The sequence below is a fragment of the Pseudophryne corroboree genome, chromosome 5, assembly GCF_028390025.1.
Source record: "Pseudophryne corroboree isolate aPseCor3 chromosome 5, aPseCor3.hap2, whole genome shotgun sequence".
Lineage (NCBI taxonomy): Eukaryota > Metazoa > Chordata > Amphibia > Anura > Myobatrachidae > Pseudophryne > Pseudophryne corroboree.
This window is the reverse complement of record NC_086448.1, coordinates 333,895,008-333,920,446: the sequence shown is the minus strand read 5'-3', so window position 1 is coordinate 333,920,446 and position 25,439 is coordinate 333,895,008. Positions and strand designations below refer to the sequence as shown.

At 47.3% G+C, this 25,439-nt stretch overlaps 1 protein-coding gene across 4 annotated transcripts in view; it reads left to right on the top strand.

Moving 5' to 3' along the window:
• Positions 1–25,439, top strand: part of BBS9 (Bardet-Biedl syndrome 9) — an 853,332-nt gene that overhangs the window by 108,299 nt on the left and 719,594 nt on the right. For all 4 annotated transcript variants that reach the window (XM_063922539.1, XM_063922541.1, XM_063922538.1 and 1 more), the window contains exon 6: positions 6,690–6,803. In XM_063922539.1, the coding sequence (XP_063778609.1) occupies positions 6,690–6,803 (114 nt within the window). The remainder of the gene's footprint in view (positions 1–6,689; positions 6,804–25,439) is intronic.

The window sequence follows — 25,439 nt, the reverse complement described above, 5'->3', positions numbered from 1 at the left end:
GCCCTGTCTGTTCCAAGACTTACCGCGGCTGCGTTTGACGGCATGGCGGTTGAATGCCGGATCCTGAAGGAAAAGGGTATTCCGGAGGAAGTAATTCCTACGCTTACTAAAGCCAGGAAAGAGGTTACAGCAACTCATTATCACCGCATATGGCGAAAATATGTTGCATGGTGTGAGGCCGAAAGGGCCCCAACAGAGGAATTTCAACTAGGTCGATTTCTGCATTTCCTGCAAGCAGGAGTGACTATGGGCCTTAAATTGGGTTCCATTAAGGTACAGATCTCGGCTCTGTCGATTTTCTTTCAAAAAAGAACTAGCTTCAGTACCTGAAGTTCAGACATTTATAAAAGGAGTGCTGCATAGTCAGCCCCCGTTTGTGCCTCCTGTGGCACCTTGGGATCTCAACGTGGTGTTGAGTTTTCTTAAAATCACTTTGGTTTGAACCACTAAAAACCGTGGATCTGAAATATCTCACATGGAAGGTGGTTATGTTATTGGCCTTGGCTTCTGCCAGGCGAGTATCAGAATTGGCGGCTTTGTCTTGTAAAAGCCCTTATTTGATTTTCCATATGGATAGGGCAGAATTGAGGACTCGTCCCCAGTTTCTCCCTAAGGTGGTGTCAGCGTTTCACCTGAACCAGCCTATTGTGGTGCCTGCGGCTACTGAGGATTTGGAGGACTCCAAGTTGCTGGACGTTGTCAGGGCCCTGAAAATATATGTTTCCAGGACGGCTGGAGTCAGAAAATCTGACTCGCTGTTTATCCTATATGCACCCAACAAGCTGGATGCTCCTGCTTCTAAGCAGTCTATTGCTCGCTGGATTTGTAGTACAATTCAGCTTGCACATACTGTGGCAGGCCTGCCACAGCCAAAATCTGTCAATGCCCATTCCACAAGGAAGGTGGGCTCATCTTGGGCGGCTGCCCGAGGGGTCTCGGCTTTACAACTTTGCCGAGCAGCTACTTGGTCAGGGGCAAACACGTTTCCAAAATTCTACAAATTTGATACCCTGGCTGAGGAGGACCTGGAGTTCTCTCATTCGGTGCTGCAGAGTCATCCGCACTCTCCCGCCCGTTTGGGAGCTTTGGTATAATCCCCATGGTCCTTACGGAGTTCCCAGCATCCACTAGGACGTTAGAGAAAATAAGAATTTACTCACCGGTAATTCTATTTCTCGTAGTCCGTAGTGGATGCTGGGCGCCCATCCCAAGTGCGGTTTATCTGCATTACTTGTACATAGTTATTGTTAACTAAATCGGGTTATTGTTGAGCCATCTGTTGAGAGGCTCTATTGTTTCATACTGTTAACTGTGTTTCATATCACGAGTTGTACGGTGTGATTGGTGTGGCTGGTATGAGTCTTACCCGGGATTCAAAATCCTTCCTTATTGTGTACGCTCGTCCGGGCACAGTACCTAACTGAGGCTTGGAGGAGGGTCATAGTGGGAGGGGCCAGTGCACACCAGGTAGTCTAAGATCTTTCTAGAGTGCCCAGCCTCCTTCGGAGCCCGCTATTCCCCATGGTCCTTACGGAGTTCCCAGCATCCACTACGGACTACGAGAAATAGAATTACCGGTGAGTAAATTCTTATTTTTCCAAACAATAAAGCATGTATTTTCATTCAACGCGTTTCGTCTTATAAAGACTTCTTCAGGGGTGTTTTTTTTTTATAGATAACGGATAATTATTTATTTTGAAACGGCTGTTTTTTCATGAAAATCAAATATGGTCCATATTAAACGGAAAATTTGTATTATTCTTGTAAATGACTTAACTGACTTTTTATTTATAATCTTCCCACAATTTTTTCATATATCAATAAAAATAAGAATCCCGAAGTGAACTGAATATTATTAGGCCTCTTTTAATTACCAGCAGCTCTCATATATGACCGCATACATAGGGATCCAAAAGTGGGATGGGGATCCTTATTTTTATTGATATATGAAAAAATTGTGGGAAGATTATAAATAAAAAGTCAGTTAAGTCAGAAAAGTTGAAATTCAATATTGTATTTATAATGAACAATAACACATTGTGAAAATGTTTATCAACTTGTTTTAATGAGATGAAAATCTTAAATAATTTTTAGCAATAAAAAAAAAGTGTTTTGAAGAAAAAAGGTGTTTTTGTACAGTTATCCTCTCTTCATCAGCAACCGAATATAATTATATTAAATTGAATTTTCAGATAGTATTACATTAAAACATATTACAATAAATGCACTCCACAGAGATACATTCTGCTTTTATATATATATATATATATATATATATAATATATATAATCCACCTCTATTTAAAACAATAGTTATTCCTGTTTTAGTGGTTGCTGAATTTAAATGAATTAGTAATCTATTTTGTGTCTGATATGTGTTTTACTAGCATTAAAAAAAAAGTTAAATGACAGTGGGTACAGTATGTATCCTAAATTAGTTCGTTTTTGTTGCCTAAAGGCCCATACACACTGGGTGATTTTGAGCTGAAAGCAGGTCACTTTTGGTGTTTTTGAGCTGCTTTCAGCTCAAAGCCGCCCAGTGTGTATGGATAAGCGATGAGCGGTGAGCGCTGATGCGCGCTCCCGCTTCATCGCCAGCGGCCGCCGTTCATCTACTGGTATTACCAGTAGATGAACGGCGGGGTGAGCGGCTTTCCATAGCGTCCTGCTATGGAAAGCCGCTCACCCCGCTGACATCGCTGGGCAGCGGGGAAAAGCGCTTAGTGTGTATACACTGAGCGCTTTTCAGCCCAGCGATGTCAGCGATCATCGCTGTTCATACACGCTGGGCAAAAACGCGCAGTGTGTATGGACCTTTACACATCACACTTACTGCAGGTATCCTTAGACTTTAAGTATATAGGTTAGATCAGGAGCACTTTAAGAGGGGAGGAGGCCCATGCACAGCCTGCTCCATTCAGACCCCCTCCTCTCTGCCGGCAGTGCTAAGAGTCTGAGCTCTAGAGGGCTTAGACTGTACGGCGCATGCGCAGATCTCCAGGAAAATGGCGCGGCGGCCATTCTCCCATTGTTTTCTCTACTGCGAATGCGCAGAACTCCGTGAAAATGGTCACTGTACCATTTTCACGTTGATTAACCAGCGCTGCTGGTGTTGGCATGGGACTCCGGAGGGGTGAGTATTCAAAAATCGTGTGTGGAGTGGGCCTCCCCTGGACTCAGGTGCCCCTGTGAGTTAGATCTTCAAGTAAATTATGGTGCATCTTCACTTTGTTGTGTAATGGCAGCATGACCATGCCCACATATATATTTTGTGTGCACATTTCATTTTAGTTTATGGATTTAAAGGAAAGTTATTCTTATCATGCTCGTAAGATATAGCAATAAGTAATTAATTTTTGCATGTTACTACTGAAAACATAGATTTAAAATATTTTTAATTAAATGTACAAACCAAAACACTGCTGCCTAGAATATGCTACAGTTTCAGTGCAATTGGGACATGAAAGTTTGCTCTAGGCCATTTGAGGTGATGCGTTTAAGATGCTGACTGTCAGGATCCCCACATTCGTCAAAATGCAGACTTTGGTATCCTGACAGGATCAGCAGAGGCGTCACCGGGTGTGGAGACACCCGGTGCACACTCTGTATTATTACACCCCCCTCCTGCTCAGCCAGCTGGAGCCATGGGCATCCAAAAAGGGGGATGGACTCATTTAAATGGGGCGTGGCCTCAAATATTTTTTCTCCTTCGTTCCGGGGGCATGAGCAGCTTCCCCGAAGATGCTGACTGCCCCCGGAGACTGGGCAGCATGCAGTGCCGGCTCTTATCTGTGACAGGAGCCGAGTGCTGCAGGAGATTATCTCACTGCAGCATTCGGCTCCTGACACTGCAGAAGAGCTGGCACTTTGGTGTCACCCCTTCTGAGGGGGACACCAAAGTGCGGGCCGCACCCCCCGCACCCACCTTCTGACGCCACTGAGGATCAGGAGACTGATGCCGGAATCCTAACAGCTGGCATCCCGAACTTAAGTATAATGGGGATGTTAGGGTTAGCCTGCAGGGATGGGGGGTTAGGGTTACATACCATCGGGGATAAGTTAAGTTTAGGCACTAAGGGGAAGGTTAGGGTTAAGCTGCAGGGATGGGGGGGGGGGGGGGTTAGGGTTACATACCACCGGGGACGGGTTGGGTTTAGGTACTAAGGGGGAGGTTAGGGTTAGGCTGCAGGGATGGGGGGTTAGGGTTACATACCACCGGGGACGGGTTAGGTTTAGGCACTAAGGGGGAGGTTAGGGTTACATACCACCGGGGACGGGTTAGGTTTAGGCACTAAGGGGGAGGTTATAGTTAGAATGCAGGGATGGGGGGTTAGGGTTACATACCACCGGGGACGGGTTAGGTTTAGGCACTAAGGGGGATGTTAGGGTTAGAATGCAGGGATGGGGGGTTAGGGTTAAATACCACCGGGGACGGGTTAGGTTTAGGCACTAAGGGGGAGGTTAGGGTTACATACCATTGGGGATGGGTTAGGTTTAGGCACTAAGGGGCAGGTTAGGGTTAGGCTGCAGGGATGGGGGGTTAGGGTTACATACCACCGGGGACGGGTTAGGTATAGGCACTAAGGGGGATGTTAGGGTTAGGCTGCAAGGATGGGGGGTTAGGGTTACATACCACCAGGGACGGGTTAGGTTTAGGCACTAAGGGGGATGTTAGGGTTAGGCTGCAGGGATGGGGGGTTAGGGTTACATACCACCGGGGATGGGTTAGGTTTAGGCACTAAGGGGAAGGTTAGGGTTAGACTGCAGGAAGGGAGGGTTAGGAGCAGGGGGACAGGGGGAAACATATCTTGCCCCAGTTGGGATTTCATACTTCTGGATTCCAGCGTCTGTAATGTGACCGCCGGCATCCCATCCGCAGTCATTCATACTGATCCCCATTGAAGGGTGCACTGTTAATCTTTCAAGGATGTTGGTCCCTGGACTGACTCCTGTTGCCGTAGACTGAATAGTTACATGAAGTGAGAATCACTGCAACATTGATACTTATTTTACACATTGGGGTAAATTTACTAAGATGGGATGTTGCCCATAGCAACTGTTAAAAATACTGCCAGATAAGAGACAATATGAATAGAACATCTATAATTTATCTAGCACCTTCTAGAATATAATACCTGGAATCTGATTGGTTGCTATGGGCAACATCACATTTTTGTAAATTTACCCCATTGTTTCTCTTTTTGCATTTTAATCCTGTTCTGATATTTCCATGTACTGTAGGTGTTTTGTGAATTTATGTCTAATATATATTATTGACAAATGAAATGTTCATTATCCATTGCACATTTTGCTTTGGCTTAGGGGGATATACACTTAGCCATGGTAATTTACCGCTGCTAATGGATTGCCGGCGCTTATCAGGGAATTTGCTTTGCTGTCTAAGCATTTTTTCTGTGATAAATACATAGGGGGTCATTCCGAGTTGTTCGCTCGCAAGCTGCTTTTAGCAGCTTTACACACGCTAAGCCGCCGCCTACTGGGAGTGAATCTTAGCTTCTTAAAATTGCGAACGAAAGATTCGCAATATAGCGAAAAGACATCTCTGTGCAGTTTCTGAGTAGCTCGAGACTTACTCGGCATCTGCGATCAGTTCAGTGCTTGTCGTTCCTGGTTTGACGTCATAAACACACCCAGCGTTCGCCCAGACACTCCTCCGTTTCTCCAGCCACTCCCGCGTTTTTCCCAGAAACGGTAGCGTTTTTTCGCACACACCCATAAAACGGCCAGTTTCCGCCCAGAAACACCCACTTCCTGTCAATCACATTACGATCACTAGAACGAAGAAAAAACCGTGAGTAAAAAACCTAACTGCATAGCAAATTTACTTGGCGCAGTCGCACTGCGGACATTGCGCATGCGCACTAAGCGGAAAATCGCTGCGATGCGAAAAAATTTACAGAGCGAAGAACTCGGAATGACCCCCATAGGTCCACAGATTTCTGTGGACCCTGTGTATTTTCGTGTGAAATTGGCTACTTTTTCTCACCAAAAAAATTGGATAGCCCGGTAATGACCATCAGCTAAAAATCGCAAGAAAAATTATCACGGCTATTAGGCTACTCCCCCCAGTTTTATGATCATGAGCCTGTTCGGCAGTCCTTATATTTCTATTGTTGTGCATGAAAGGTTTCTATCAGGTTTATGGCATAACTATACGGGAGACTCCCAAATTTCAGGGAGTGCTCCTGGGAGGGGGTGTAACCCCTGGGAGGGTGTGCCATACACCTGCTTTTCTTTCTCGCAAGTCTATGAGGCACTGATGATGCAGGGTGGCAAGGTGGGGTGACACACATCACTCTCCCATCTGGGATCTCCCTCTCAAGGTCACAAAAATAATGGCTTCCCACAAGTTTTTGTTTAGAAAAGTCATATTTTGTACTAGTGCCATTTTGTAAATATCAAATTAAATGACTCTGCAGTGACTTTTATACTGTTTATAAAATTGCAGTGTGACCTCACATAATGTTATAGCCTATAACAGCGGTTATTGTTTGCAGTGGTTGTATTGCATAGAAAATTTTGATCCAAACACTGACTTGTTACAGAACTAATTGAATTTATCTGTGACATTATAATTGTTCTCAGCAAGATTTTAATATGTCCTTACAATTAATTGTCACTATTTTAATTGAACATTTTGAATTAACATAATTTATCCTTTTGATAAAGGTACATTGGGAAACGTAGAACATGGTAACCAATATCAGATTAAATTGATGTATGAACATAATCTTCAGCGAACAGCTTGCAACATGACTCATGGACCATTTGGAGGAGTTAAAGGTATTTTGGGAACTAACAGTAAAACGTCTGTGAATATCGTTCCTTGCTAGTGCAGTACTATTGATTTACTGTAAAGTTTAGTAAGATATGTTTATTATTCTCTGAACACACTACAAAACATTTCTTTGTATTACCTTGTCTCCAAGAGGAACATAATAAAGCTCATGTGCAGAAAATTGGGATGAGCCCCCTGCTTTTACCCTAGTTCACTTACTCCTGATGCCATGTTTTGGGTTGGTACGAAATATATTTTCTTTTTTTTGTTTCTTGTGTTTTTTAACATAGTAGGATGAGTTACATGTAACTGTTAAAAATACTGCCAGATAAGAGACAATATGAATAGAACATCTATCTAATTTATTGTGTGAACGCCACACACATCATCACCTCTGTCCTAGAGCAGTGCTGTCCCACTATGTAGAGGGTTTGCACATTTTTGGCTTTACATCGGGGTGGGGAACCTCCAGCTGTTGTTGAACTGCACATACCAACATGCCGTGCTACAGTTTTGCTATTTGGCCATGCTAAAACTGTTGCAGAGCATGCTGAGATATGTAGTTCAACAACAGCTGGAGGGCCGCAGTTTCCCCACTTCTGCACATGGTGTGTGTCAAAAATTAACCCTTGTGTGTACGTGGGTAGATTAGATGGATTTAGGTGGTTCTAATCTGGCCTCAAATTATTTGTTTCTAGTTCCATGCCTACAATGCATGTAGCATCCTTCCCATAACTCCATAATATTTACCATATTCATTCTTGTGCCCATCCTCATGGCTGCTAGCTGGGCAGAGCCGGATTAACAACAGAGTGGCCGGGGCATTCGCCATGGGAGGGTGTAGTATGGCTGACCGGTGGTCAGGAGACCGCCGGTCAGCATACCGACGCCGGGATCCCGGCAGCATACCGACGCCGGGATCCCGACGGGGTGGGGCGAGTGCAGCAAGCCACAGGTTCTATTCCCATTCTATGGGTGTCTTGGACACCCACAAGTGGAAATAGTCCCTGTAGGTCGGCATGCCGACCATCGGGATAGTGAGGGGTCGGGATGCTGGAGGAGGTCATGTGACTGTCGGTCTCCCGACCGCCGGTCACATGAATACCACCCCCCTGGGAGGCCCCCATGCATAACTACATCACCAGTTTAGGGGTCATTGGGCAGATGTGTTAACGTGGAGAAGGCATAAGAAAGTGATAAAGCAGTGATCAATGCAAGGTGATAACGCACCAGCCAATGAGCGCCTAACTGTTAATTTATATATGGGAGCTGATTGGCTGGTGAATTTATCACGTTACATTAATCACTGATTTATCATTTCCTTATGCCTTCTGCAGGTTAATAAATCTGCCCCAATGTTATACATGTAAACTATGTGTGGTATTTTGTGAACTGGGTCCACTACAGTGTGGTGTTGGGAGTATTTGCACATTATACTTTTTGATATAATCACCGGCATATCTTATTGACAGATTTATCCCCCCCCCCCCCCCCCCCCCAAGACTTACGTTTCCTGTCCATATTGCTGTGATTTCCCGATATATTACTTCCTTTATCTGGGGTGCTAAGCGGGCACGTATTGCATATAAAACGCTTAGTAGACCCAGAACCGAAGGTGGCCTGGCCTTGCCGGATATACGTTTATACTATTTGGCTGCCCCAAGTAGTACAACTTTATGAATGGGTTACCCCCGGGGATTATGGGAGCCTTCCTGTGGCTCTTTTAGACAGGGCTGGCCTCTTGTTTTCTCCGTTACAGTTTTTATTAGCAAATATTCCGCTGACCTCTCTCCCCCATATTATTACAACAGGCTCGTAGAGTATGGTTGGCGGATGAGAAGCTGCTGGGGGATCCCACGTTGGACCCCTGCTCTCAACTTTGGAATAATACAAATTTCTCTAACGTCCTAAGTGGATGCTGGGGACTCCGTAAGGACCATGGGGAATAGCGGCTCCGCAGGAGACTGGGCACATCTAAAGAAAGCTTTAGGACTATCTGGTGTGCACTGGCTCCTCCCCCTATGACCCTCCTCCAAGCCTCAGTTAGATCTCTGTGCCCGAACGAGAAGGGTGCACACTAGGGGCTCTCCTGAGCTTCTTAGTGAAAGTTTTAGTTTAGGTTTTTTATTTTCAGTGAGACCTGCTGGCAACAGGCTCACTGCATCGAGGGACTAAGGGGAGAAGAAGCGAACTCACCTGCGTGCAGAGTGGATTGGGCTTCTTAGGCTACTGGACATTAGCTCCAGAGGGACGATCACAGGCCCAGCTTGGATGGGTCCCAGAGCCGCGCCGCCAACCCCCTTACAGAGCCAGAAGGCAGAAGAGGTCCGGAAAATCGGCGGCAGAAGACGTCCTGTCTTCAACAAGGTAGCGCACAGCACTGCAGCTGTGCGCCATTGCTCTCAGCACACTTCACACTCCGGTCACTGAGGGTGCAGGGCGCTGGGGGGGGGCGCCCTGTGACGCAATAAAAACACCTTGGATGGCAAAAAAATGCATCACATATAGCTCCTGGGCTATATGGATGCATTTAACCCCTGCCAGAATACATAGAAAAACGGGAGATAAGGCCGCCGATAAGGGGGCGGAGCCTATCTCCTCAGCACACTGGCGCCATTTTCCCTCACAGCTCCGTTGGAGGGAAGCTCCCTGGCTCTCCCCTGCAGTCACTACACTACAGAAAGGGTTAAAAAAGAGAGGGGGGCACTAATTAGGCGCAGTATTAACTATACAGCAGCTATAAGGGGAAAAACACTTATATAAGGTTATCCCTGTATATATATAGCGCTCTGGTGTGTGCTGGCAAACTCTCCCTCTGTCTCCCCAAAGGGCTAGTGGGGTCCTGTCCTCTATCAGAGCATTCCCTGTGTGTGTGCTGTATGTCGGTACTTTTGTGTCGACATGTATGAGGAGAAAAATGATGTGGAGACGGAGCAGATTGCCTGTAATAGTGATGTCACCCCCTAGGGGGTCGACACCTGAGTGGATGAACTGTTGGAAGAAATTACGTGACAGTGTCAGCTCTGTATAAAAGACAGTGGTTGACATGAGACAGCCGGCTACTCAGCTTGTGCCTGTCCAGACGTCTCTTAGGCCGTCAGGGGCTCTAAAGCGCCCGTTACCTCAGATGGCAGATATAGACGCCGACACGGATACTGACTCCAGTGTCGACGGTGAAGAGACAAATGTGACTTCCAGTAGGGCCACACGTTACATGATTGAGGCAATGAAAAATGTTTTACACATTTCTGATAATACGAGTACCACCAAAAAGGGGTATTATGTTCGGTGAGGAAAAACTACCTGTAGTTTTCCTGAATCTGAGAAATTAAATGAGGTGTGTGATGATGCGTGGGTTTCCCCCGATAACAACTGATAATTTCTAAAATGTTATTGGCATTATATCCTTTCCCGCCAGAGGTTAGGGTGCGTTGGGAAACACCCCCTAGGGTGGATAAAGCGCTCACACGCTTGTAAGGGCTCTACCCTCTCCAGAGATGGCCGCCCTTAAGGATCCTGCTGATAGAAAGCAGGAGAGTATCCTAAAATGTATTTACACAAATACTGGTGTTATACTGCGACCAGCAATCGCCTCAGCCTGAATGTGCAGTGCTGGGTTGGCGTGGTCGGATTCCCTGACTGAAAATATTGATACCCTAGATAGGGACAGTATATTTTTGCCTATAGAGCATTTAAAAGATGCATTTCTATATATGCGTGATGCACAGCGGAATATTTGCCGACTGGCATCAAGTCTAAGTGCGTTGTCCATTTCTACCAGTAGAGGGTTATGGACACGTCAGTGGTCAGGTGATGCGTATTCCAAACGGCATTTGGAAGTATTGCCTTATTAAGGGGAGGAGTTATTTGGGGTCGGTCTTTCAGACCTGGTGGCCACGGCAACAGCTGGGAAATCCACGTTTGTACCCCAGGTCGCCTCTCAACATGAGAAGACGCCGTATTATCAGGCGCAGTCTTTTCGTGGACAAGCGGGCAAAAGGTTCCTCATTTCTGCCCCGTGACAGAGGGAGAGGAAAAAGGCTGCAGTAATCAGCCAGTTCCCAGGAACAGAAACCCTCTCCCGCCTCTGCCAAGCCCTCAGTATACGCTGGGGCTTTACAAGCAGAATCAGGCACGGTGGGGGGCCCGTCTCAATGAATTTCAGCGCGCAGTGGGCTCACTCGCAAGTAGACCCCTGGATCCTTCAGGTGATATCTCAGGGGTACAAATTAGAATTCGAGACGTCTCCCCCTCGCCGTTTCCTAAAGTCGGCTTTACCGATGTCTCCTTCTGACAGGGAGACAGTTTTGGAAGCCATTCACAAGCTGTATTCCCAGCAGGTGATAATCAAGATACCCCTCCTGCAACAGGGAACGGGGTATTATTCCACACTGTTGTGGTACCGAAGCCGGACGGCTCGGTGAGACCGATTCTAAATCTAAAATCTTTGAACACTTACATACAGAGGTTCAAATTCAAGATTGAGTTACTCAGAGCAGTGATTGCGAACCTGGAAGAAGGGGACTACATGATGTCTCGGGACATCAAGGATGCTTACCTTCATGTCAAAATTTACCCTTCTCACCAAGGGTACCTCAGGTTTATGGTACAGAACTGTCACTATCAGTTCAGACGCTGCCGTATGGATGGTCCACGGCACCCCGGGTCTTTACCAAGGTAATGGCCGAAATGATGATATTCCTTCGAAGGAAGGGAATTTTAGTTATCCCTTACTTGGACAATTCCCTGATAAGGGTAAGATCCAGGGAACAGTTGGAGGTCGGTGTAGCACTATCTCAGGTAGTGTTGCGGCAGCACGATTGGATTCTCAATATTCCAAAATCGCAGCTGGTTCCGACGACTTGTCTTCTGTTCCTAGGGATGATCCTGGACACAGTCCAGAAAAAGGTGTTTCTCCCGGAGGAGAAAGCCAGGGAGTTATCCGAGCTAGTCAGGAACCTCCTAAAACCGAGCCAAGTCTCAGTGCATCAATGCACAAGGGTTCTGGGTAAAATGGTGGCTTCCTACGAAGCAATCCCATTCGGCAGATTCCACCCAAGAACTTTCCAGTGGGACCTGCTGGACAAATGGTCCGGGTCGCATCTTCAGATGCATCAGCGGATAACCCTGTCACCAAGGACAAGGGTGTCCCTCCTGTGGTGGTTGCAGAGTGCTCATCTTCTAGAGGGCCGCAGATTCGGCATTCAGGACTGGGTCCTGGTGACCACGGATGCCAGCCTGCGAGGCTGGGGAGCAGTCACACAGGGAAGGAATATCCAGGGCTTATGGTCAAGCCTGGAGACATCACTTCACATAAATATCCTGAAGCTAAGGGACATTTACAATGCTCTAAGCTTAGCAAGACCTCTGCTTCAAGGTCAGCCGGTGTTGATCCAGTCGGACAACATCACGGCAGTCACCCACGTAAACAGACAGGGTGGCACAAGAAGCAGGAGGGCAATGGCAGAAGCTGCAAGGATTCTTCGCTGGGCGGAAAATCATGTGATAGCACTGTCGGCAGTATTCATTCCGGGAGTGGTCAACTGGGAAGCAGACTTCCTCAGCACGACCTCCACCCGGGAGAGTGGGGACTTCACCCAGAAGTCTTCCACATGATTATAAACCGTTGGGAAAAACTCGACAGGTATTACGCCAGGTCCAGGGACCCTCAGGCAATAGCTGTAGACGCTCTGGTAACACCGTGGGTGTACCAGTCAGGGTATGTGTTCCCTCCTCTGCCTCTCATACCCAAGGTACTGAGATTGATAAGATGGAGAGGAGTAAGCACTATATTCGTGGCTCCGGATTGGCCAAGAAGGACTTGGTAACCGGAACTTCAAGAGATGCTCACGGAGGATCCGTGGCCTCTACCTCTAAGAAGGGACCTGCTCCAGCAAGGACCCTGTCTGTTCCAAGACTTACCGCGGCTGCGTTTGACGGCATGGCGGTTGAACGCCGGATCCTGAAGGAAAAAAGGCATTCCGGATGAAGTCATCCCTATCCTGATCAAAGCCAGGAAGGATGTAACCGCAAAAACATTATCACCGCAATTGGCGAAAATATGTTGCGTGGTGCGAGGCCAGTAAGGCCCGACGGAGGAAATTCAACTGGGTCGATTCCTACATTTCCTGCAAACAGGAGTGTCTATGGGCCTGAAATTGGGGTCCATTAAGGTTCAAATTTCGGCCCTGTCAATTTTCTTCCAAAAAGAACTAGCTTCAGTCCCTGAAGTTCAGACGTTTGTAAAAGGGGTACTGCATATACAGCCTCCTTTTGTGCCTCCAGTGGCACTTTGGGATCTCAATGTAGTTTTGGGTTCCAAAAGTCACATTGGTTTGAACCACTTAAATCTGTAGAGTTAAAATATCTCACATGGAAAGTGGTCATGCTGTTGGCCCTGGCCTGGGCCAGGCGCGTGTCAGAATTGGCGGCTTTATCCTAAAAAAAGCCCTTATCTGATTTTCCATTCGGACAGGGCGGAATTGAGGACTCGTCCTCAGTTTCTCCCTAAGGTGGTTTCAGCGTTTCACCTGAACCAACCTATTTGTGGTGCCTGCGGCTACTAGGGACTTGGAGGACTCCAAGTTGCTAGACGTTGTCAGGGCCCTGAAAATATATGTTTCCAGGACGGCTGGAGTCAGGAAATCTGACTCGCTGTTTATCCTGTATGCACCCAACAAGCTGGGTGCTCCTGCTTCTAAGCAGACTATTGCTCGTTGGATTTATAGTACAATTCAGCTTGCACATTCTGTGGCAGGCCTGCCACAGCCAAAAATCTGTAAATGCCCACTCCACAAGGAAGGTGGGCTCATCTTGGGCGGCTGCCCGAGGGGTCTCGGCTTTACAACTTTGCCGAGCAGCTACTTGGTCAGGAGCAAATACGTTTGTAAAATTCTACAAAATTGATATCCTGGCTGAGGAGGACCTGGAGTTCTCTCATTTGGTGCTGCAGAGTCATCCGCACTCTCCCGCCCGTTTGGGAGCTTTGGTATAATCCCCATGGTCCTTACGGAGTCCCCAGCATCCACTTAGGACGTTAGAGAAAATAAGAATTTACTTACCGATAATTCTATTTCTAATAGTCCGTAGTGGATGCTGGGCGCCCATCCCAAGTGCGGATTGTCTGCAATACTGGTACATAGTTATTGTTACCAAAAAATCGGGTTATTGCTGTAGTGAGCCATCTTTTCTAGAGGCTCCTCTGTTATCATGCTGTTAACTGGGTTCAGATCACAAGTTGTACGGTGTGATTGGTGTGGCTGGTATGAGTCTTACCCGGGATTTAAAATCCTTCCTTATTGTGTACGCTCGTCCGGGCACAGTATCCTAACTGAGGCTTGGAGGAGGGTCATAGGGGGAGGAGCCAGTGCACACCAGATAGTCCTAAAGCTTTCTTTAGATGTGCCCAGTCTCCTGCGGAGCCGCTATTCCCCATGGTCCTTACGGAGTCCCCAGCATCCACTACGGACTATGAGAAATAGAATTATCGGTAAGTAAATTCTTATTTTCTCTGAGCTCTTTAAAATGGAGGGTGGTTCGATTTGGATTTCGTATGAGGTGACTGCAGTGGGGCAACTCTACCAGGATGGAGTACTCCATAGTTATGAGTATCTGTCCACTACATATAGTATCCCTAGACAATATTTTTTTCGCTATTTACAGCTCCGACATGCTCTGACGGCACAGTGGCGGGGCTCTGCTCCACAACTTTCTGAATCCCCTGTTCACAAATTAATTCGTACTCTGCCTTCTTGTGGGAGGGTCTCGGCTTCGTACTCCTCCCTTCTCTCCTCCTCTGGATTGGATGGGCTGTCCACCCTCAGGGCTAAATGGATGCAGGACTTAGGTGAAATTGGTGAGGAGGATTGGAATTAAATATTGGCTTCCCCGAGTGCGGCCTCGACGAGTGCAAATACAGCTTTATATTTTACATAGGGTCTACTGGACTCCTTCTCATCTGTTTCAATTTGGAAGCTCGACCTCTGATAAATGCCCGAAATGCTCTGCTTCGGCTGCTGGGTTCTGGCACTTGCTCTGGCAGTGCCCGTGGGTGTGCTCCTTTTGGGAGGATGTCACGACATCTGTTGCCCGTACGGATATTTGGATCCCATTGTTGACTCCACGTATTTGTATATTCGGCCTTGTCTTGAGGGACCGCCTCCCACTTCACTCCTGCCTTTATGTGAATATTGTTCTAGCACTAGCCCGGGTGTGTATCGCTCGCACCTGGATGGCTCATGTTCCCCCGTCATCTGCTGAATGGGTTGCCCTTGTAAATTCCACCCTTTCCCATGAGCGCTTTATGTACACTAAGCGTAATTCTTTATTGAAATTTGATAAGATTTGGGCTCTCTGGAGGAACTCTCCGTACTCTATTGACCCCCTTCTTTAAAGAATGAATATGTATGTCGATTGCTGCAATGCACTGTTTCTGGTACGGCCCGGTTCACCTTCCTTAAGTATCCCCCCTTGATCTCTAGCACGCCATTTGATTCTTCTGTTTTCTCTTCTATGTCTGTTTTATTTTGCTCTGATGAGTGGATGTGACTATGTCTTATATCCACATACCGCAATATTTTGAAGAACTACCTATAAAGCACGATTTTGATTTTGTAGATGTTTATTGGAATTGTTTATTGTAATGTTCTTTTTCTTTTCTCTTGTAAAACAATAAAAAAATACTTGATTAAAAAAAAAAATATCAAACAGAAATTCGATGGTGGGTGTATAACAACTAAGATAATCTCAGCAATTTTTGTAGCGTGCTTGTTTTTCTCCTGGTATATAACAATGATAAGAATTCACAGTAATATTAACAAAACACAGCACAGACATGTACACCCACAATTCTATAAGTACAACTGGAAGGACACTTCCATGCAGATATGTGTATACATATGCAAACAATAGAAAAGAAATACTTGCTCACAAGCATACAGGGCCGAGCACAATTCTTTGTTACCCATCCAGCTATATTGCTTGCTGTATCCTGGGTGTTAGCCATTATTGGCAGCTAAAAGATTAATACATTTATACAGGGGGGAAACACCCTGTCTCTTTCTGTTGGACTTTATTATATGATATAATAAAATTGTACAGAAATAGACTAGTTTTGGATAGAGGTTTAATAAAAAGGAAATTGCTAAGGTTAACAACTATAATTTCCCATGGAAACTACAATAGTTCAGACATCATCATATGTTTTATCATTTGCAACATGTTATTCTATAGTTTTACAATTTTAATAGCTTTCTCAGTGGTCCAGTCTAATAGGAACCTTTGACTAGAGCAGGGGGCGCACAACCTTTTCTATTATGAGGGCCGTATTGGGAAATCACACTTATTGAAGGGCCCACAATAAAACGTTACCTGCATATACGTATAAAATATATACACTTTACTATTGCAAAAGTACTCTTTCATAGCATTGTTAGAAGATCCTTTTGAGGCAGAAGTGTGTGCAGTGTCACACAGCAGTGTGTGTCACCACCAGGTTGTGGCCATCCCGTGTAGCAACACATTCCCCTTCCCTGCTGTAGCAACAAATTTCCTCGCCTCTATATCAACACCATCACAACCCCATAGCAATACATACTCCTGTACTGCCACTGTGCTCTCTCAGTTTGGCTCCCACTAAGGGGGGTCATTCCGACCCGATCGCTCGCTGCATTTTGTCGCAGCGCAGCGATCGGGTCAGAACTGCGCATGTGCCGGCTTCTCCAGGGGAATCCATTCCATGTACTCAGGAATGTAATACCATGTTTCAAGCTCCTGAATCTGATCCCCAATGGCTGGCTTCCATTAAGGGAATGATATCTCAGATTTCTACTAGGGTAGCCCATACCGAGGCTGGTTCTGTCCCTATTACTTCTAAACCCCCTGGCATATACCCAAAGAAACATGCACTTGCCCAGATTATGCAAGCCGACACGGATACCGACTCTGACACAGCGGACGGTGATGGGGATGTGCTGAGGAGGGCGCATCCCTTGCAAAGGGGGTGCAGCTCATGATTGAGGCCATTAGGGATGTGTTACACATTACTGACACACCTCCTGAGCAGGTTGAGGAGGCTTACTTCACAGACAATAAGAAAGCCTCGCTAACCTTTCCTGCGTCTAAGGAATTAAACTCATTGGGGCAGATGTATTAACTTGGAGAAGGCATAGGGAAGTGATAAACCAGTGATATGTGCAAGGTGATAAAGGCACCAGCCAATCAGTTCCAATATGTAAATTAACAGTTAGAATCTGATTGGCTGGTGCCTTTATCACCTTGCACATATCACTGGTTTATCACTTCCTTATGCCTTCTCCAGGTTAATACATCTACCCCATTATTTGAAAAGTCCTGGGAAAAAATTCCAGGTCCCGAAAAGGGTTCTTGTTGCTTTTCCATTCCCTGGGGAGGATAGAAAAAAATGGGGAACCCCACCCATAGTTGATGCATCTGTCTCCAGACTGTCAAAAAAGGCAGTTTTACCTGTCCCTGGATCTACCGCTTTAAAAGAACCGGCTGATCGTAAGATTGACACTACGCTCAAATCCATATACACTGCTTCAGGAGTGGTGTCAAGGCCCACTATTGCCTGTGCATGGATTTCTAAAGCCATCGTATAGTGGGCAGGCACATTACTAGAGGACTTCGATGCGATGGATAGAAGTGACATTGAACTGTTTTTACGTAACATACAGGGTTCGGCGGGTTTCATGGTGGAGTCCATGAATGACCTGGGTACTCTGAATGCAAGGATATCTTCCATGGCTGTCTCAGCACGCAGGGGATTCTGGCCACGCCAATGGTCTGCAGACGCGGAATCCAGGAGAAGTGTGGAGAACCTACCCTTCACAGGTCAGGCTCTATTTGGGGAAGCGTTGGATGTGTGGATTTACACGGAAACCGCGGGTAAGTCAACCTTTCTTCCCTCAGCTGCTCCTTCTACGAAGAAACCCTTTTCTTCATCACCATCGCAGTCCTTTCGGACAGCAAAGACAAAGTAGTCCAAGCCCCCTACTACCTTCTTTAGAAGTGGTCGGGCAAAATCCAAAAAGCCTGCACCTACAGGTTCCCAGGACCAGAAGCCTGCTTCTGGTTCCTCAAAATCCTCAGAATGATGGCGGACCGCACAGCCTGCAGAACGGGCTGGTGGGTGCGAGACTCAGACGTTTCAGTCGCGTCTGGGTGTCGTCCGGCCTGGATTCCTGGATACAGGATATTGTGTCCCAGGGGGAAAGGCTGGAGTTTCAATAACTCCCGCCTCCCTTATTTTTCAAATCAGGCTTGCCAGCTTTACTGACGGAAAGGGCTATCCTACAGGAAGCCATCCAAAAATTGGAAAAGTCAGAGGTCATTGTTCAAGTTCCACCTCATCTGCAACGCATGGGTTACTATTCAAACCTTTTCGTAGTACCGAAACCGGATGGTTCGTTCAGACCGATTTTAAACTTGAAATCGTTAAACCCTTATCTGAGGGAGTTCAAATTCAAAATGGAGTCTATGAGCGCGGTGATCTCAGGTCTTGAGGAGGGAGAGTTTCTGGTATCCCTGGATATCAAGGATGCGTACCTCCACATTCCGATTTGGCCGCCTCACCAGTGCTTATCTCAGATTTGCACTGTTAGACAGTCACTATCAGGTCTAGGCACTGCCATTCGGTCTCTCCACGGCACCGAGGATGTTCACCAAGGTGGTGGCAGAGATGATGGTTCTCCTCCACAGACAGGGAGTGAACATAATTCCATATCTGGATGATCTGCTGATAAAGGCATCATCCAGGGAGAAGTTGTTACAGCCCATTGCTCTTACGACTCATCTGCTCAGAGAACATGGTTGGATCCCGAACCTTCCAAAATCACATTTGGAGGCGACAAATAGATTGTCTTTCCTGGGGATGATCCACGACACGGACATGCAGAGGGTGTTTCTGCCGGTGGGAAAGCGTTGGTGATACAATCGATGGTCCGGGATGTCTTGAAGTCTGCCCGCGTATCGATTCATCAGTGCATTCGCTTTCTGGGGAAGATGGTTGCCTCCTATGAGGCTCTACAGTACGGAAGATTTCATGCTCCTAGACAAATGGTCGGGATCTCACCTGCACATGCACCAGAGGATATGTCTGTCGTCGAAAGCAAGGATTTCACTCCTCTGGTGGCTGCAAATGCCTCACCTTCTGGAGGGCCGCAGGTTCGGGGTTCAGAACTGGATCCTTCTAACAACGGATGCAAGTCTCCGAGGTTGGGGCGCAGTCACCCAAGGGGAAACCTTCCAAGGAAGGTGGTCAAGTCAGGAATACCTTCTTCCAATAAACATCCTGGAACTAAGAGCCGTGTACAACGGTCTTCTTCAAGCAGCATACCTTCTGCAAAATCAGGCCATTCAAGTGCAGTCTGACAATGTCACGACGGTGGCCTACATAAACCGTCAGGGCGGAACGAAGAGCAGAGCTGCGATGTCAGAGGTGACGAAAATCCTCCTCTGGGCAGAAAGGCACGCGGTTGCGCTGTCAGCAATCTTCATTCCGGGAGTGGACAACTAGGAAGCGGACTTCCTCAGCAGGCATGATCTCCATCCAGGAGAGTAGGGCCTTCATCCGGAGGTGTTCGCAGAGGTGACAAGTCTTTGGGGTGTACCTCAAATAGACATGATGGCCTCCTGTCTCAACAAGAAGCTTTGGAGGTACTGTTGCAGGTCAAGAGACCCACAAGCAGTGGCGGTGGATGCCCTGGTAACTCCGTGGGTGTTCAAGTCAGTGTATGTGTTCCCTCCACTTCCACTCATCCCAAGGATTCTCAAACTAATAAAAAGATTTAGGCGATCCTCATTGCTCCGGACTGGCCAAGGAGGGCTTGGTACGCGAATCTTCTGGAGTTATTGCTAGAAGATCCAAGGCCTTTTTCTCTTGAGAGGACCTTCGGCAACAGGGGCCGTTCGCTTATCAAGACTTACCGCGGCTACGTTTGACGACATGGAGGTTGAACGCCATATCTTAGCTCGGAAGGGTATTCCGAGCAAGGTTATTCCTACCCTGAGGAAGGGAGTAACGTCTAAACATTATCATCGCATTTGAAAAAAAAAATGTCTCTTGGTGTGAATCCAAGAAATTTCCTACGGTGGAATTTCAACTGGGACGATTTCTCCTCTTCCTGCAAGCAGGTGTGGATATGGGCCTGCGTTTGGGATCCATAAAGGTCCAGATTTCGGCTTTATCTATTTTCTTCCAGAAACAATTGGCTGCCCTCCCTTAGGTTCAAACTTTTTTGAAAGGGGTTCTGCACATCCAGTCTCCTTTTGTGGCGCCGATGGCACCCTGGGATCTTAACGTGGTGTTGCATTTCCTGCAATTGGCTTGGTTTGAGCCTTTACAGGAAGCTGAGGTCAATTTTCTCATGTGAAAGGCTGTCACTTTGTTGACCTTAGCTTCTGCTCGACGTGTGTTGGAATTGGGTGCTTTGTCCTGTAAAAGCCCCTATGAAGATAGAGCTGAGCTCAGGACGCATCAGCAGTTCCTTCCAAAGGTTGTGTCGGCTTTTCATATCAACCAACCTATTGTGGTGCCCGTAGCTACTGACTCCTCAATTACATCAAAGTCCTTGGATGTTGTGAGGGCTTTGCAGATCTATGTGAAGAGGACGGCTCCTCACAGAAAATCAGAGTCTCTGTTTGTCCTGTATGATCCCAAGAAAATTGGGTGTCCTGCTTCTAAGCAGATGATTTCTCGGTGGATCAGGTTCACTATTCATCATGCATATTCTACGGCAGGATTGCAGTGTCCAAAATCTGTTAATCCCACTCTATTTGTAAGGTGGGTTCTTCCTGGGTGGCTACCCGGGGTGTCTCGGCTTTGCAGCTTTGCCGAGCAGCTACTAGGTCTGGGTCGAACACGTATGCTAGGTTCTAAAAGTTCGATACTTTGGCCTCTGAGGACCTTAAGTTTGGTCAATCAGTTCTGCAGGAACCTCCGCGTTCTCCCTCCCATTCTGCGAGCTTTGGTACATCCCCATGGTCTAATGTGGACCCCAGCATCCTCTAGGATGAGAAAATAGGATTTTAATTACCTACCGGTAAATCCTTTTCTCGTAGTCCGAAGAGGATGCTGTGCGCCCACCCAGCGCTTCGTTATCCTGCAGTGGTTACTTGGTGCAGTACTGCTTTGTTCTTAGTTAAGTACTGCATTATTACTTTGGGGGTAATTCAGAGTTGATCACAGTAGCAAATTTTTTAGCAGTTGGGCAATACCATGTGCACTGCAGGGGGGCAGATATAACATGTGCCGAGAGAGTTAGATTTGGGTGGGTTATTTTGTTTCTGTCCAGGGTAAATACTGACTGCTTTTTTTTTTACGGTGCAGTTTAGATTTCAGTTTGAACACACCCCACCCAAATCGAACTCTCACAGCAGCAAATTTTATTTCTCTTACGTCCTAAGAATGGGTGTGCACTGGCTCCTCCCTCTATGCCCCTCCTCCAGACCTCAGTTAGATCCTGTGCCCAGAGGAGACTGGGTGCACTGCAGGGGAGCTCTCCTGAGTTTCTCTGAAAAATACTTTTTGTTAGGTTTTTTATTTTCAGGGAGCACTGCTGGCAACAGGCTCCCTGCATCGTGGGACTGAGGGGAGAGAAGCAGACCTACTTAAATGATAGGCTCTGCTTCTTAGGCTACTGGACACCATTAGCTCCAGAGGGTCGGAACGCAGGTCTCACCCTCGCCGTTCGTCCCGGAGCCGCGCTGCCGTCCTCCTCACAGAGTCAGAAGATAGAAGCCGGGTGAGTATTAAGAAGAAAGAAGACTTCAAAGGCGGCAGAAGACTTCAGATCTTCACTGAGGTAACACACAGCGGTAACGCTGCGCGCCATTGCTCCCACACATACACACACAGCAGGCACTGTAAGGGTGCAGGGCGCAGGGGGGGGCGCCCTGGGCAGCAATTTTAACCTCAAGGGACACTGGCATATGGATTAGATACTGCGGAGGCGGTATATTAACAAACCCCCGCCAGTATAAATATTTTGTGCGGGACCGAAGCCCGCCGCTGAGGGGGCTGAGCTTGATCCTCCAGCACTAACCAGCGCCATTTTCTCCACAGCACACTGCAGAGAAGCTGGCTCCCCGGACTCTCTTCTGCTGAACACGGTTACAGAGGGCAAAAAAGAGGGGGGGGCACATTTAATTGGCGCAGTGAGTGTAATTATATATTTATATAAAAGCGCTGTACTAACTGGGATTTTATTCCAGTGTCCGGTGGCGCTGGGTGTGTGCTGGCATACTCTCTCTCTGTCTCTCCAAAGGGCCTTATTGGGGGACTGTCTCCATATAGATATATCCCTGAGTGTGTGGGGGTGTCGGTACGTGTGTGTCGGCATGTCTGAAGCGGAAGGCTCATCTAAGGAGGAGGTGGAGCAGATGATTGTGGTGTCTCCGTCGGCAACGCCGACACCTGATTGGCTGGATATGTGGAATGTTTTAAATGCAAATGTGTCTTTATTACATAAAAGATTGGACAAAGCAGAATCCAGGGATAAAACAGGGAGTCAATCCATGGCTTTGGCTGTGTCACAGGGCCCTTCAGGGTCTCAGATACGTCCACTGTCCCAAGTAGCAGACACTGATACCGACACGGATTCTGACTCCAGTGTCGACTACGATGATGCGAGGTTACACCCAAGGGTGGCCAAAAGTATTCATTATATGATTATTGCAATAAAAGATGTTTTGCATATCACAGAGGACCGCTCGGTGCCTGACACGAGGGTATGCATGTTTAAGGAAAAGAAACCTGAGGTAACCTTTCCCCCATCTCATGAGCTGAACGCGTCATTTGAAAAAGGTTGGGAAACTCCAGACAAGAAACTGCAGAGAATTCTTATGGCTTATCCTTTCCCTGCAAAGGACAGGTTACGGTGGGAATCTTCACCCAAGGTGGACAAGGCTTTAACGCGCTTGTCCAAAAAGGTGGCGCTACCGTCTCCAGACACGCAGCCCTCAAGGATCCTGCTGATCGCAGACAGGAAACTACCTTAAAATCAATATATGCACATACGGGAGCCTTGCTCAGACCGGCAATAGCGTCGGCTTGGGTGTGTAGCGCTGTATCAGCTTCGGCAGATACCTTGGGGTTTATTTACTAATGTTCGTGTTTTGTCCGTTTTGAAGGGTGTTTGAACTCGAATGGTATCGGGTGCACCGAAAGTAACCTCACCGCTGACCACAAAGTTCCCACCATTGGTTACAATGGAGCGCATAGGCGCTACATTGTATCACTGCCGTGTGCTGCCTGACAGACACTACAGGAGCACACAGCCAATCAGGAGGGTGCCACGACGTGGCGCTCCCTGTTGGCTGAAGGAACCCTCTTAGACAGGAGTCAGGGGGGGGTCCTGGCAGTCGGGGAAAGGGGTCCCATGTGAAAACATGGGGCCCCTTTCAGTGCGTGGTCGGGTTTGCGTTTTATTGTTTTGACAAGTACGTGGATTATACAGAGAACAGAAGAGGACAGATCTACACTGGATTATGTGAGTATAATTTTTCCCACAGGTACCCCATGGATTCTACATGGAGAAGAGGACCGACCCTCGTGTGAACATAGGTAAGTATGTATCTTTGGAGGTGTGCATGTATGTAATAAACTTATACTTTCAAGGTGTGTGTCTCCTGTTTTTATTGGGGTATTTTTTTAGTAGTAGTACTACAGGTGCCAGCGGGCCCGGTTTTCCACCGCATGCTGGTACTTGTGGTTCTCCAAGTACCAGCTTGCGGGGGAGGCTTGCTGGGACTTGTAGTACTGCTACTAAAAACAATATTCACATTTTTTCAAAAAGGCTATCAGCCCCCCATCCGCCGCCCTTGGATGGGGGGGACAGCCTCGGGCTTCACCCCTGGCCCTTGGGTGGCTGGAGGGGGGGGGACCCCTTGATTGAAGGGGTCCCCACTCCTCCAGGGTACCCTGGCCAGGGGTGACTAGTTGGGGTTTTAATGGCACGGCCGCAGGGACCGATATCAAAGTGTCCCCCAGCTGTGGCATTATCTCCCCAGCTAGTGGAGCCCGGTGCTGGTTTCAGAAATACGGGGGACCCCTACACTTTTTGTCCCCCGTATTTTTGGAACCAGGACCAGGCGCAGAGCCCGGTGCTGGTTGATTAAATATGGGGGAACCCCTGTCATTTTTCCCCCCATATGATTAGGAGGGGGGACCCCACGCAATTTTTTTTTCTGATTTTAAACTAAACAGACCCTTTCCCATAGATAACCATGCACAGATCTCACTGATCCGTGCATGGTTATCCAAACTCGACTGGAAAAAGCAGGTCTATTTTTTTGCTGCTTTTTTTTAACGATTCGAAAAAAAACAGACCCGCACTTGAGCACTCAGAAACTAACACCCAAATACGAATGAATAGTGAATGGCCGTATTCTATGAAATAACAGCGCTTTTGACCGATGGTCTATTCATTCGTACTTCGGGACGTTGTCATTCAAACCAGTACGAATAGACCAGACACTGCCGAGATTGGTGCTAAGTAAATTCCCGGATTGGGACTTAGAAAAAAAAACACAAATCGACCAAACTCGGATTTTTAGTAAATACTGGCCCTTGTCAGCTGACATTGATACCCTAGATAGGGATACCATTTTATTGACCTTAGGTCACATTAAAGACGCAGTCTTATATATGAGAGACGCTCAGAGAGACGTTGGGCTGCTAGGTTCGAGAGCCAACGCCATGGCGATTTCTGCTAGGCGGGCCCTGTGGACCCGCCAATGGACGGGTGATGCCGACTCAAAAAGGCATATGGAAGTTTTGCCTTACAAGGGTGAGGTTTTATTTGGGGAAGGTCTCGCAGACCTGGTTTCCACAGCTACCGCGGGTAAATCTACTTTTTTACCTTATGTTCCCCCACAGCAAAAGAAAACACCACAATATCAGATGCAGTCCTTTCGGTCGCATAAGTCCAGAAGAGGTCGGGGCTCTTCCTTCCTCGCCAGAGGTAAGGGTAGAGGGAAAGGAATGCCTGCTACGGCTAGTTCCCAGGAGCAGAAGTCCTCCCTGGCTTCTACTAAATCCACCGCATGACGCTGGGGCTCCACTGAGGGAGTCCGCGCCGGTGGAGGCACGTCTTCGACTCTTCAGCCACGTCTGGGTTCAATCAGACGTGGATCCTTGGGCGATGGAAATTGTATCCCAAGGATATAAGCTGGAATTCGAAGAGGTGCCTCTGCGCCGATTTTTCAAATCGGCTTTACCAGCTTCTCCCCCAGAGAGGGAGATAGTTTTAGCTGCAATTCAAAAGCTGTATCAACAGCAAGTAATTGTCAAGGTTCCCCTAGTTCAACAGGGGAAGGGGTACTATTCAACCCTGTTTGTGGTTTCGAAATCGGATGGCTCAGTCAGGCCCATTCTAAATCTAAAATCCCTAAACCTGTACTTGAAAAATTTCAAATTCAAGATGGAATCACTCCGGGCGGTTATCTCCAGACTGGAAGGGGGGGATTTTATGGTGTCACTAGTCATAAAGGATGCATACCTTCATGTCCCCATATATCCCCCTCATCAGGCGTACCTGAGATTCGCTGTACAGGACTGTCATTATCAGTTTCAGACGTTGCCGTTTGGGCTTTCCATGGCCCCGGGGATTTTCACCAAGGTA